Below are 15,581 nucleotides of genomic sequence, written 5' to 3'. Positions count from 1 at the left end.
TCTATAAATCAATATAAATAAGGAAATTGTCAGTGTCAATATCATATTTTGAAAGTCGAAACGACAAAATTCATCTTTCTTTTAAAAATTATCAAAAAAAACTAATTTTAAAACAGAAGAGACCTAAAATCAAGAACATATATAAATTGTAAAGAAGTTTTTGCCAGCTATATTATGAGCGGTTTTTTATTGGGAACGTGGCAAGGAAACACCAAAGTGTTCTAACTTCAATATATTTTCCGAGCTTTCGAATACTTATGTATTTATCGCCTGAAAAAATATATTGAAGTTAGTCCACTTTGGTGTTTCCTTGCCACGTTCCCAATAAAAAACCGATTATATATATTAATTCATTATAATATAAATATAGTCCGATTACCATATACTTTATCCTTCCATAAATAATAATAAATACATTAAAGCAGAAAATATTCAAAATTCTGATTGATATTATTTCTCGTCACAGACTAACTGTAAGAAGAACAAGGTAAAAACAACATCTGGCATTCCAAATAAGTAGAAAGTAAAATAGAAATTCATCTTATTGACATAATTTTAAATTCAGTCCAGTGTGATAATCAATTTTGTGTTTCGGTATTGAAGGTTACGCTAACGATTTTCGTAAAAATATATTCATTCAATTTTAGTCATTTGCCCTGGTTTAAAACAACCTTTAATTTGTGTCAATAATAAATTACGGCATTGTCGTTATCAGAAATCGAATTGAAGAAGAAAATAGTGTCTGACACTTTCCAGTCATTCTGTAAAATAACATGCACGAGTATTCTTATTTTGGCCTTGTAATGATTTTCATATTTCTGTTTAAAAAGTTACAATGAATAAACAATACCCATTGTAAATATCCATCGATCATGAATAAGATAAAACAGAAAATTCCCAAACAAAATGTATGTTGATTTTTAATTAAAGGTAAATATAAAAGCTTGAATGTCCAAATCTCCAATAAATACTCTGCACAAATGTCCAAACAAATATTTCTAATATAGAAAATGCTGGATGATAGTAGAAACAATCTAAAAGCTGAAGATGGGAGTTATTCATAGAAATAGAGAAGTTCAGTTGCTACCTTGTATGTTCTCTGTAGGATTAATCACTGCTTTGTAATAATAATTTTAAATCAGATAATTGAAATTTAGCCAGAAACCTATTTATTGATTGTTTCAATAAACCTCTTTGAGAGAGAAAGAGAGAGAGCTATTTGATTTATTAGTGGCTTCACAGATTCTACTCATGTTAAAAGATGGATTGAACTTAATATCATATGTTAAATATCCTTGATCCTTTCGCTCTTGATCAATAAGTTGCGATTCTTTTAAAAAGAATATTAAATGCCTTCTGTGAAATATATTCCCAATAAATATCATGAATGTGGAAAAAAATCATTTTTTTCACAAAAACTCATTCAGTTTATGAAGAGTTTTGGACAAAGAAGACCTCAACTATGGACGTGTCTTTACAATATTTGTCCTTATTTCCCCCCCTTTTCTTTACTATTTAAAATGTCTGTGGAATTCGTTGTACAATCTAGAATATCCAAACAATTAAATTTGGACGGACTATCACTGTGGATTATTGAAAATTCTTAATATTTTTAACGTGTTATAACTGTGATAAAAAGGGACATTATTCTACAATCTGCATTCATATTAAGATTATATATAAAATAATTGTTCAAAAAATACATGTCTCTAGTAGAAGTTTGGACAGAAGAATGTGGTTCTTATTATGAAATGAATGCAAAATGAAAAAATAAAAATGGTCTGAACGTAAACTCAGAACAGCTATTGTGTATGTGATATTGACACGAAAGGATTGAATAAGAATCAAATACGTCAATAGTATTAATTATAATTTTGATACGTTTTGTGGAAGCTAACATTTTACTTGTATATGAGACAAGTCATTGTTTCTATCGATCTTTCTTCCAATACGAGGGTTGCTACTTAAGTTTTGAGACTAATAAAAATATAGATATATTTATAATTGAATATATATTCAATGTTTTTCAAAATAATCTCCATTAAGATAACTTTCGCATGAGTTTGAAGTAATTAACGAAGTATTTTTTTCGATAGAGGTACCTCCAAAACATGTGATTTGAACTTATCGACCGATTCTTTAGGTGAAGAAAAACGTTGATCTCGCAATTTATTTTTGATATACTGGAATAAGAAGAAATCATTGGGTGCTAAACAAGGACTGTACGGCGGATGACCCATCAATTCGATGTTGTGATTGTTCAAAACCGGTTCTGTTTGAAGTAACGTGTGAGAGCTCGCATTGTCGTGGTGGAGAATGATTCCTGATTTTTTCGAACACTTCTGGTAAATAAATTAGTGTACCATTCAGAATAGGTCGTATTACGTTGTTCTAATGGAACGGTGGCGACAGTTATTTCGATAACTTCGTGAACTAACAACTTTTGTTGGATTTGGCTCATCTTGAAAAACCCATACAGCCCATTGTTGTTAAGTTTCAGGTTTCAGTATCCAATGCAAACAAATCTTTTTGACAGCCAAATTCTCATGCATCAATGTTCTCATAACAGCTTTTGGACGACCTTCACTTAATTCATCCTGTAGCGAAGTGCGATCACGATTAATAATTCGGAAAACCAGCAAAACTGTAACTCGAGAGGGTGCTTCATCACCAAAAGTTGAAGCGAGGTGATCGGCATACGGCTGTTGGTTTCTTTCACGTCGAAATTCATAGAAAATCATGGCACGAAAACGTTTGCGATTTAATTTCATTTTTTGATCAAGATGAATAATTCAACTATCAAATATTAACAGAAAAAAAATTGTATAATTTGTATTATAACATTATAGCGGTAGATTTGTTGGATTTATTTTTTAGAGCTTAACGATATAGCTGGATAGCTTAATTTTCAGATCCACATTCTTACTTGTACAAGTTGCCTAATTACCATTTCCAGAACTAGAATTTGTCAAAAAATAGATACAGATTTAATAGAAAAATATGTATTGATATATTATCGATCATAATACACAAAAATTTCTAAGCTTGAAAAAATTTTATATTTGACTACACAAAAAATATTTGATAGTGAATATTCCATAGTTTCTCTATTTCACATATTAATGTATTAATAAAAATATGATATTCCAAATAATAATTGTTCTAGCATTGATTTTTTTTTCGAAGAAACGTATATCGATAATTCATACTTACACCACTTTCTTAAGAAGGCACTTGATAACTTCGCACATAATTTCTCTCTTCCTTTCATTTTGCTATTCTTTAAAATGTTTATGTGATAAACGGAACTATTACACTAACACTTGCTGCAAAATTAGTTTCTAATCTAACTTAAACGATGTCCGAAGTGGTCTCGAGTTGTTCTGTCCTGCAACAATGATACTTATCAAAAATTAATGGAATTATGAAGAAATAAGCGTGTCAGAAAATTACCAGGAATCAGTCAATGAAATACGCAATATGTTTTATTCATCAAAATTTATTGTACAACAAATATTCTATTCAGCAAACATCTTTTAATGGTATTTTCGGAAAACGTGTGCTACGATGTAGTAATTCGAGTTTTGAGAAGAGTAGGTTGGCTGGAGAAACAATATCCGATCAATATTATGATATATTTAGAAATTTGTTCGTTATCGTGAACCATAAGGAATAATTTGAAATTATTGAGACTCAAAAGGTTTAGCGATTATCTTTGAGCAATATTTGGGTTTATCAGAATTTCTACATTCGTCCATTACTCACTATGGGTTTCCTAGGTTATTTTATTAGCAACCTTTGAGACTGCGAACTTGCAGCTTGTAGCATTCATGTATGTGTGTATAATTTTTGTCACGTGTTTCAAGAAATCGTAAGTTAACCTTGACGTCATTAATAGTTCTTATTGGTTTTCACTTATCTACATATACTATATATAAATCTTTAAACTATTAAAATTATTAGTTATTTAACTGTTGTATACAGCGGCATATACCTACAACAAAAATTTGAATGTCTACAAATTCAGAAATCTTATCGTGTACTTGTGTTTCAGTCATTTATAAAGCTATTTATTTTATATTTAGTAATTTCACAAATTATTTTCTCGTGTGTTAGCGTTAGTTATTTAGCGCATAAGCATTATTATGTAAACCGTTGAAAACATTATTTTATTCTGGGAAAGTTACAGATCTTCTTGGAAGTAATCCAGTAATTAATATACTCATACAATAGAGCTTTGGCTACTTTTTAGGTTAGGTACAGGAGAAACTTCGCTTTCTCTTCAAATTATAATTCGAAGAGTCAATTTGCGTTAGTTCTCTCCAGGTTAATACTTAACGGTACGTGATCTCGCAGGGATTTGAAAATATATTCTTCCACTTATCAAATGGATAGTTATTTAACAGATAATTATAAATACTATACACATCACAATTCTTCCATAGTAGGGTTTTTATGTCATTTGGAATGAGGGACTTCTTATTGTCATTAAGGTAATTTACTTTCAATACGTTAGAGTTACCATTTTTCTGCTGGTTGCCATTTCTTGAAAGTTTATACTCAGACATTTTTGCGGCTAAGTCCATATGACTAGAGTTTGTCAACATTAAAATCAAAATCATACATAAATTGGTGGTCATTCAATATACTCTTCGTTTCGTTTATTGTACCAAATGTATATAGTTAATAATAACATCTATAAGAAGCAGATTTTATTTATTTTTTTGATACTTCGGTCTGATTAAAATAAGGTTTGAATCAGTTGTGCTTAGTTGGACTAAGTGAATAGAGATCCCAAATTGATTCGTATTAGTAATTCTGTGAATGATTCTACTTTTTCAATGTGTACTATTAGATGATAATTCATACGTTTTATGTTTAGTCTAGTGCTTGGATAGGAATTCCTTTTTATAATGTTCTGATATTAATGTCTCTATGATATCTACATTGAAAACAATCATTCTTATTGTTGAAATGAAACATATATTCAAGCTGTTATATTTCAAAAAAAAATTGTTTATGTCTTTGTCAACTTTTATATAGAATCTCCCAACTTTATTCCCCACTCCGTTTATTTATTAAATTACGAAAATTTCTAGGTTTAATTGAATGTTTTTGAAATATTCTATGATATAGAATAGTTTTTGTAAATCATGTCGTTACCAGCTGAATACCTACATATCAGGTGTTTTACTGTAGTTAATTATTGCTGATTGACATATTTGGTTTTGTAATTTACGTTAATTTCGTTCGAAATCCCTAATAACAAGTTTGGTATTTATACAAATTTCTATCTATTTGGTAAGTACCAAAATAATAAATTTGATATATAATGATATTGAATGTATTATCTGAAGTAAATTTGACCTAATTTCCAGAACAAGATTTATTATAGGTGAATTGGTAAAAGAGTGGGTGAAAAATTCACCAAACTTCATCAGCTGAAGACAATCTACTGTATGAATAGAATATACATAGTATATAGATTATTAACTCAATAAAAATCATGTTAATGTATATCTTAGACAATTTTTATGAATATTGTAGGATAAGGATGAAGTAATAATATACATTACATATTCAGTTGTGGATGTGGATGGACAATGTGGCATGCACAGAATGTACTATGTACAAAATTTTTACATACTCTGCATTTATCATGTCCATGTACATTGTGAACATATACAATTTCCAGAATTGTACGGAATGTCAAGTTTTCATGAATCAAAAACGAAGTTTGTCGTTTTTCGTAGGAAAGAACGACAACTTTCCTGGCTAATTTTTAGTCGAATAATGAATTATATAGCACCACCAAAGAACAAAACATCTATTGTCCTCAAATTCGACATTTTTAATAGCTTGCAAGGAAAGACGCGTAATCCGCTGACTGGTTGGAAGGGACGATATTACCTTAGAGCATCTGTTGAGAAGTGTTTATTTGCACGAATCAAAAAGCAGCTCTAACTGGTGTTGTTTTTATTTTGGATTAGAAATTGGGACGCTTTGATGACATGCATAGAAACCGGTCAGCTGATTACGTCAGTCTCCTTGTAAATGTCGATATCGACGAAGAGGTCAATACACTTTTCTGGTGATTTTTGTGAGGATATGAAACTAAAAACGTGTGTTGTCAGGAACAGTAAGATGATGATTGTTCCAATAAATGAATCGGATCTAAATAACCTTAACATAATCAACGCGTATATTTATATTTATAAAATAAAAAAAAACATTCAATTTAACAGATTTGAATTTCAATAATAAAGGTAATCAAGAAAGGATAACATGATGTAGGTGATCTATTGATAAAGATCGCAACAACACGAAACGTTTGTCATTTTAAATCAGAAGAGTCATTCTAGGCTCCTCCCTTTGTAATACCTAGGTGCTCATTAATTCAACACTTAAATTTGCGAACTGAAATACAACACATAGTTATTCTTTCAAAAAGTGATAACAACCAACTTCAAATTAAATCATTTGCAACATCTTCCAAAATCTGTTTTAGATAACCCCGGAAAGAGAACATGTGTGTGAACAATCTCGTATAAGCACTGATAACTGAGAACGTGGGATCGTGTCGCTACGCATTTGTAGCTCGACTTTTATCCTTTCGACAAGAATGAGTCTTCTGGTTTTGTCAATATTCGGTGCCTCATCCAACAACGTTCCAAAGGAATAAATGTATTTCAATAGAAGTTCACTTTATATTGAAGATAACACTTAAAAACTAAACTTAACCAGAGAATCAGATAATTTTTAGTACAAAAAACTATCATTTTTGTACTAAATTAGAGAAAAATACAAACAGAAAGTCAATTATATACAATTATTTGTTTGTATTTCTCCGAATTTTGGCAAACGTTTCAAACAATATAAATAAATTCAAACATTACAGATAAAATTTTCTATAGAGAAAAATCGATTACTAAATTATTTAAATACAATATAAAAATTAAATTTGAGTTTTTTTTATAAAACTAAATTCTCATCAAATAGAAAATAATGACAAATATGAAAATTTTCCTTCACATTTAATTCCACCAAAATCAATCGTAAATAAAAAAATCTGAAAATACATGAGTGTAGTTAAGTAAGTTTATAACCGTTATTGACCTCCTTCCATAAACGTAACAGTCACGTAATATTCAAGAATAAGCGTTCTTTATGCTTATATTAGATATAAATTACCATTTAACGTTTCTAAGAATATTAAAATTTGCCTATTTCAACTATTTATGGTCGACATTTTGAAACCGATTCTTTCGGCACACACAGACTGACATATTTTGGATATATTATCATAATATTAATTAATAACTAAAGCGAAATATTCGTTATCTAGTATAATCAATACATAATTCAATAAATATATATATCGATTTCTTAAATTTTGATCCATCACTATTGAAACTATAATAGGAAGCATCTTTTAAGACAAAATAATAAAACTTCTGACGGTTTCGTATTTCACAGAAATAAAGATCTATAACTTTTTTTGAAATATTATTTTTCTAAATTCTGACTACTGCTGACAACTCATTTTCTGTTTCTGGGGTTGGGCTGTTTTACATTATTTTATTCATTTTGCTTCATTGCTTGTTTATTTGTGTGTGAATCTTGTCACACAATTTCGATTTGAATTTTGAGGTACGTAAACTCCTCAAATTTGAAAAAAATATGAATGTCTTTTGCACAAATACATATCTTTTAAGGCTTGATATTGATCCTCCAACATTTGACACTTAATAATATTAGGACTAAATTTATTTTGCGGCGAATTTAATTTATTTAATTAACGTATTGGAAGAAAAAATGTTTCAAAAAATTATTTTATTTTTATTTATTATATTTATTATAAATTTTAAAACTGATCTTTCAAATATATTTTCTAAGAATATTTCTTCAGCCAGCGGTGATTCTGCTAGAGAATGTTGCAGACTACTGTTCGTGAGACTGCGTTTACTGTTGATTTCGTCTGATGGATGAATCGAGCGTTTGATAGAAAACATCAGATTCTAATCGATTTTAAAGCGTTTAGTCATGATTTTATATATTTACCAGTAACATGGATCACGCATGCATCAATAGTTTCATTCAATATAATTCAATACTAATATACGATAAAACCTCTGACTATACTTTAGCTGCATGTAGTATTTGAAACTTCTAATTAAAAAACTATAAAAACACGATTATTTTCCACGGAATTTGTGATAGGTGACAAATTTTCTTTATTTTATATAGAAGCTTTTTCTATTTATTCAATGCATTTCAGCCCGAAATAACACAAAAAGAGTTTGGTAGTTATATTATGTTACGTATGAGCTTAACCATTGTTTTTAATTCTTTCATCATGTATTGAGAAATTGAAATTCTATTTAAGTACGTATTTCTCAATAAGAACTGAACAATATAAAAAATATGCATCTTGCAATGGTATAATAATTGTTGTTGCGGTTAAATGATTCAAACTGAATTTACATGGGAAAATGAGTAGTCACAGGTGTACCAGTTTTGGGACTTTGTTTGGAACGCGGATATTTCAGTTATATTAATCAGATTATATACAAATTATGGCCAAATGTAATTATTAGAAAAAGTAGAAATTAGAATGTGGACACATTTCTTGATTTAATATAAATGATTAATTTTTTGGTAATATTTTCTAAATAATAATATCCAAAAGATCCGAGTTTAAAATAGTGTGCATTCCATATTAAAAACAACGAAATCGTTATGAGTAATACTGATGGGTGGTTTTTACGGTGAGTTGAGAATACGTTAGATAAAAAGTGTAATTATTATTCCATGCTTATGGTTTGTGAAAAACACAACTAACTATCAACTAATGACTGGAATTGTCTTGGAGGAAATAGAAAGTGAGCGAGAAGATTAACTCAGAATTTCAGAAAATACTTTCTAATAATTTCACTTTTCTTTGCGAAACGCCTAAAATCTTTTTAGGTACAGTCATCTAGTGTATGATAGAGGTAAAAATTTGAAACCAATCGGTGGGTTCCTGTTTTCGGAACTCCAGCGTTTAATCAATTTTCTTATTCCAAATTTATGTGCCATTTTTATTCATTCATCTTGGATTATTATATGGTATACAAACAAGCAACAACAATGACTGTCGATTGCTAATTATAGGTCACAAGTTTGATGCGTCATTGAAAAAATGCATGTAATTTAAAAATACACAAACAAAAATGCATGCCATCGACTTCCAAATCTAGTAATCTATAAATTGTACGGAAATTGCTAGAACTACGTTATAAGTAATTTTAAATAAAAAATATTGGCTCCTAATTTATGCTGCATACAAGGTGTTCCGTCACTTGATGCAAAAAAATCGAATATGGTTAGATGAAGTGAAAATAATGCATGGACATAAAAATAAATTCTCATATATATAGGCCTTTAAAGTTGAAAAATCAGAACTTATATTTCGTAACTTTTACAAAGACAACATGTACAATCTAAAGATAGCAAAAATGAATTTTTAAATCGATAGTTTAACAAAATGGTAAGCTTTGATTAACTCAATGAAATTCATGATGTAGGAGATATTTAGATTTTTAGATTGATGCCGTTGCTATAAAGAGACATTCTGAAGAAAATTATCATAAATTGTAATTATTTATGGAAAATACTTACACGAGGTATTAAAAGACAAGCAAACATTTCTAATCGAGCTGCATACTGTCGAACATTGTGTTGCTTATATAAAGAAAAAATTTAAATGTAGGAAAATTTAGTTGGTTACACTACGAATCAAATAAAAACCAAAGAAAACTATAATAAGTGGTCGAGGTGGGCACCTTATACTTCTACACACTTCCGGTGTCTACGGAGGATATTTCGTTGAACTTGGAAAAATATTCCAAAATTCTTTCTTATAGCGTCATAATGGAAGTTTATTCTATCGATCATTTCGTTCCCTATGTTTACCGGTGTTGCATATACCAAACTTTCAACATATCCATTCATTTAGAAATTGAGGAGAGGCTCTATCGTGCATAAACCACATGTCTATGCGAATGTTTAGAGAAATTTCCCATAACATGGGTGGCAAATCATTTTGGAGAGATTCTAGGTTTCACCGACCATTCAGATTATTATCAAAAAAATATTGACCCACTAAATTATCACCCACTATTCCTGCCCACACATTATCACAAAATCGGTGTTGATTCTTTGTTTGGATTGTACCGTGAGGATTTTCATCTGCTTATAAGTGTGAATTATGGGAATTAATAAAACCGTCTCGTAAACAGTACTTTTCCAGCAAAAGTATTATCAACTCGTCTTGTTGGATAATTCACTACTTCTGGATGAGAAAGGAGTGAAGAAGTTGTATCTAATGCATTTTGCTCTGAAGCTAGTTTTCCTATATTTTGTTATTGACCTTCGCCAACTTTATGGCGACGGTTAACTTGGCTTGTAAAACAATCTAAAAATCTCCTCACTGGAAGCATATTCAAAAGGATACATGGGCTAAATTCCAAATATAACCAACATACCATAAAATAGTGTAGAGAAAATAAAAATTGAGCAAAAACTTACCAACCTATGAGCCCAGAAGTCACAAGATTGAAATTGAACATGTACCAAATTATATGATTATGGAAATTTTTAAGGCTAAACAATCCACCAGCCCATGCCCAAGATCTTTCGAATGTAGGTATTGAACATTGGAGGGACATCTCTCAAGAAATTATCAATAACTTGATAAGAGTAATGCATAGATGAGTCACCACATTAATTAGATGTAGAGGGAAAACACTATTAATTCACTTCTGATATGATTTATTTGGTTTTTTGATCTTTTATTAATTTTTAATTGTAATGTTTTTCTTTAAAATTTTTTAGGATGACTTCACAATTATAAATTTTATTTTTTATTGATGTGTACTATTCTTAAGAATCTTTATAATTCAGCTCTGAGAGTTTTTCTCAAAGTGTAGTTTTAGTATAGACGGATTCAATATATGATGATATAACGACATAATATGATTTAAAAAATCATTTAGTTAGGTAGTTAGTACCAAGTTAAAGTAACCAACATACTCGTAACTTACTAAAGTGTACCATTTTTGGTTACAGAGATCTAAATTGCTAGAAATTGAAAGTAGAAAGCGTTATTATGTTTCTCAACTTTAAAGTGTGTCTAAAAAGTTGTTAGTTGATATTAAAATTAAAAATGTATTGATGGAATGATATGGTGTACTACTGCTTTAATTTTTTTTGTATTTTTTGAATGCTTGAGGAGTTTATTACATATTTAATAGCGATGTTTATTACGTACTTAATTGGCGATTAAAGTTTTATTTCATATTGTTAATTATGACATAAATACCATTTCCAAGTTTAGGTTGAAATTATTACACTGATGAATTTCATATATATACGTATTTCTCTACCACTTTCGCTAAAAACTACAATGAAATTCCAGATTGTCCTCCAGCCATTTTTGAATAATGAAACCACTTCGTTCACTATAATAATTTACTAATATTATTTAACATGTTATTAAAATATTATATCATTGTGATAATAAGAAAATTAATATGTCTCTGTTAGATTCTGTAGCTTGGACATCTGCCAATCAAGCTCTAACAGCAGATAACAAGGCTCCCCTGAGTCGCAGAATGGTCACTATCAACTCAGATACCAGTTAACGAAATGATAGTCACAAGAAAGACCTATACAAATATAATTAAATTTAATCATTATTTTTTGTAATATATCAGCTAGCAAATATCTATTAAATAGCAACATTGCTATATTTTATTATTTATAAAGGATAATTTTAGTTGAAAATTATATCAAATTTGAAGTACAAAGATGATGCTCATCAATCAAGAGGAGTCTCTCGACGGATGGAAATGGAAATTTCAAATAGAAAAATAAGACATAACATAAAAGTCCTGTTATTATTCTGTATACATAACTATAACTATTTGAGCAATTGTTCGGGAATTATAATGATATTTAAACAACGTTTTAGCATGACTTTCCAATTATGAAAAGGCTTTATAAATTGGAAATATTCTGGGGACTGAGGAAGAAATTCTTGTATTTATACTGTGTGTTTACGACCTATATATTATATCTGCAAAAAGGTCAGGAAAACTGTTAAGAGCAGGAAAAAGAGGCAGTAGATCGGATAATTTATTGATGTTGAAGAATTACGTGTATGGAATAGTTTTTTAAAGTGAAACTAAGAGATTGTAAGTATGAAAAAGAACATTTGTCAAAGTTCATCTTCTAGATCAAGTAATTACGTTGAATAAATCGTAATCGCCAGATATTAAAAAATCGTTGATTGGGCCAAATTTCTATACAATTTTGTTTTTAAAAGTAATGATGATTTTATCCTTGTTATATTACACAGTCATAACTTTTGTTTTTAAATAAACCGCAATATTTCTAATTTCCATCATTCTAAGAAATTTTGTAACAACATTAAAACTACATATTATTATGAATAATGTATTTTGATGGAATAATGTATTTTGATCAAATAATTGAAATAGCACGTATATTGTATACACTATATTCAATCGGTAATAGTTTTATTTCATCTTTCTTTCTAAACACATGAAAAGCTATTATCGTTTATTAGTTACAATTAGTTTTTTTTATATATTTCAAGTACTCGTTTAATAAATTTATCGGAAACTCTTTAAAACTGCCTGAAAATATTAAAAATACACAAAATGAGTGTATTTAGAGCACCTTTTTTTAGCAATCTGGTTACTTGTCATCAGGCCTAATCAGAGTGATTGCAGGTTCTAAACTTAGTGAAACAACATAACTATCCTCCCTAGAATAGCAACATATTTTATAGAATTGACCCAATATGTTGTCAATAAGTTCTCTACTTGAATTTGGAATTTGATTTTTTCAACTAACTTTTTATTAACACCCAATCTCTTTTCATTGAACGAATACGAAAGAGCAGATGTATGAACTTGTTGTTTACAACCATTGTCAATAAAATTTTATGTCTAGGAATTCTTTTTGTAATTATTGTAATAATTTCTTCTGGTGTTCTTTGGAAATTAGTAGAATTGTTGTCTGCTGTAAGATTTAAAAAAATCTACTTTTTTGCCTCACTTATAAATGAGAATGAAAAATTTATGTACATGTATTTTTTCCACAAAATTTGTTGTAATAAAGAATATTTTAAACAGTGCGTTAAGTGAAATTTATAATCAAATATTTTCACGGACCCTCGTATGAAACAATTTGTTTTTCAGTCTGATGTTGAATAATAATCTGTTGTTGGTATCATTGAATTTGCGTAACAGTCTAGAAAGTTGAACCGACTGCCTCGAAGTACGAGAACTCAAATGTTTAATTTATGTAATAATTCAATAATAAAATTCCACGATATTTCATATATAACTAGTACATATACAATGAGTCTTATCCTTTTGAAAAATCGTCCATGCATATTTCTTAATTAATTAAAAATATATATATATATATATATATATATATATATATATATATATATATATATATATATATATATATATATATATATATTTCATTGAAATGTATTTGTATTTTGTTTTCTCGATACCAATATTTTTCTACGACAACTATATTGCCAAGAAAATAATAATAAAAATTGAAATTCATTAATATTAACATTGTTTCTGCAAATTAATTTGTATTGAACATAGTTTTAACGTCTACAGAGAAAGGTGATTCTATTGTATATAAAACGGAATTGCGATTTTTCATATTTACAACTCTCAGTGATTTTGAGATAATAAAAACCTCAAATGGCATAGGACAATTTCTAAATTCTATAAGCTAAATTGTGTGGTTTCTTCAACTTTGCTTATAAACGATCTCACCGATATATTAGTTAAAACAAAATAATCATTTCCTAATTGATGAATGGACTTATATCCTTGATACTTTGATAATTGGCATTTGTTGTGATGTTCTATTATTGTTTTTTTTAAAATTTCATGTCAATACTAATAAAAGAAACCAAAATGAGTCATTACGTAGAGGTTGCGTCCACATTTACTTGCGTTCGCTCACCAATTTACGTAATTTGTTGTAAGCATTCAGGTTTATTTTATTTTTAATTTGTTGAAGTGTATAAGATACTGAGTTTTTCATGATTTTAATCAAGAGTTGCAGTGCAATTTTTGATGTGAAATTATGAATGGTGATGTAGTAACTTTATTATTACTACATATTTTATTCATTTCGTAGCATATGCTTAACAATATAAGCTCTTATTATTATTTATATAATCAAGTTATTTATAATATTAAAGAAAATTTCACGCATTTAATATCAGTTTCTTATATTTTTAATTATTTTTTATTCTAAATATGTATGGATGTGTAAAGAAAATTTTAGTAACTAAAAAATGAAAATTGAATGAATTTTATATTGTGAACAAGTAATTCTAATAATTCTGCAAACCATTCTAATGCCATACTTAGTATGACAGAATTATGTAACAATCTCTTTAAGCAGATTGGAGTTCTTTTGAGTTTATATGGATTGATATTAGCTAAATATATTTTGTCGGACACATAAATACTCACCCCTCAAAAGAATTAAAACTATCTATTACAATTCCATTCCATATTTTAATATTATTCCAGAAACTGAGCAAATATTTTATTTAAAATTAGTAAAAGTAAATTGTTTAGCTTTTGAACAGAGAAAAAGTACATAACCTTTTTAGCTTTGATTTCAGATATCCCAAGACAAATTCATCTCACAATAACTCAACAGGTAGATATTATTCACTGGGAAAATCTCATAGAACTTAGTTTACAGCGGCGTAACATTTTTAGAATATAGGACTTTTAAATTGGTCGCATTCAGCGGATGAAGCTGTTGTAAAATCCTAGCGGAATCGTTCGGAATTGAAACGTGAGAAAAGTGAACAAAAACTGAGAGAGAATCAAACCAAAAATTTGTTAAATCAACTATGTTCTGTGATGAAACGTGAGGTTGTAGCCTTTTTAGACGAAAAATGATTGAATTCGGTCATGAGGATGAGGAAAAAGAATTGGAGCTCCACACACATCATTATTCTTAAAAAAAACTAGACAAAGTACCATCATATACACTCATTAAATTTAATAAAAATAATTTCGTTTGGATAAAATAAACATAAAAACAACAAAAATAGCCTTTATGTCAAAACTAACTTTTTACAGAAACCAAAAACGGCTTTTCAGCGAAAGTTTAACACGTTCCCAATCAGAACCGCTAGTGGTAGGTAGCAGTAGCGCTAAGCTCTACGTCCGCGACCATTATTTATTCTCAACTCACAATACAATTATATACCACCCCTTTTGAAGCTTGAACCTTTTTTCCCTTATCTTTTTGCCCTTTTGCCAAGAGAATTCAAAAAACCTTAAATAATGACTTGGAGCGTGCTATTTGTGGGATCTTGATTTTCGCTTAAATTAAATACTGATTAATGTACGGAGTTTAAAAAAAATTAAAATGGGACATTAATCTTCTCAATAACCAGATGATGTTAACATTATTGGCCAATAATAAGGACAATTGTTATATACGTT

The 15,581-nt window shown here is 28.9% G+C and overlaps 1 protein-coding gene across 2 annotated transcripts in view; it reads right to left on the bottom strand.

Annotated features, from left to right (window-relative positions):
- The window catches only part of LOC130450752 (scavenger receptor class B member 1), a 43,856-nt gene that overhangs the window by 27,636 nt on the left and 639 nt on the right, over positions 1-15,581 (bottom strand). For both annotated transcript variants that reach the window (XM_056789365.1, XM_056789366.1), the window contains exon 2: positions 3,214-3,388. In XM_056789365.1, coding sequence (XP_056645343.1) covers positions 3,214-3,271 — 58 coding nt within the window. In that variant the 5' untranslated portion in view covers positions 3,272-3,388. The remainder of the gene's footprint in view (positions 1-3,213; positions 3,389-15,581) is intronic.

The sequence above is a fragment of the Diorhabda sublineata genome, chromosome X (assembly GCF_026230105.1).
Source record: "Diorhabda sublineata isolate icDioSubl1.1 chromosome X, icDioSubl1.1, whole genome shotgun sequence".
Lineage (NCBI taxonomy): Eukaryota > Metazoa > Arthropoda > Insecta > Coleoptera > Chrysomelidae > Diorhabda > Diorhabda sublineata.
Note: the sequence above shows the minus strand (reverse complement) of the source record. Positions and strands in the feature narration are given on the sequence as shown.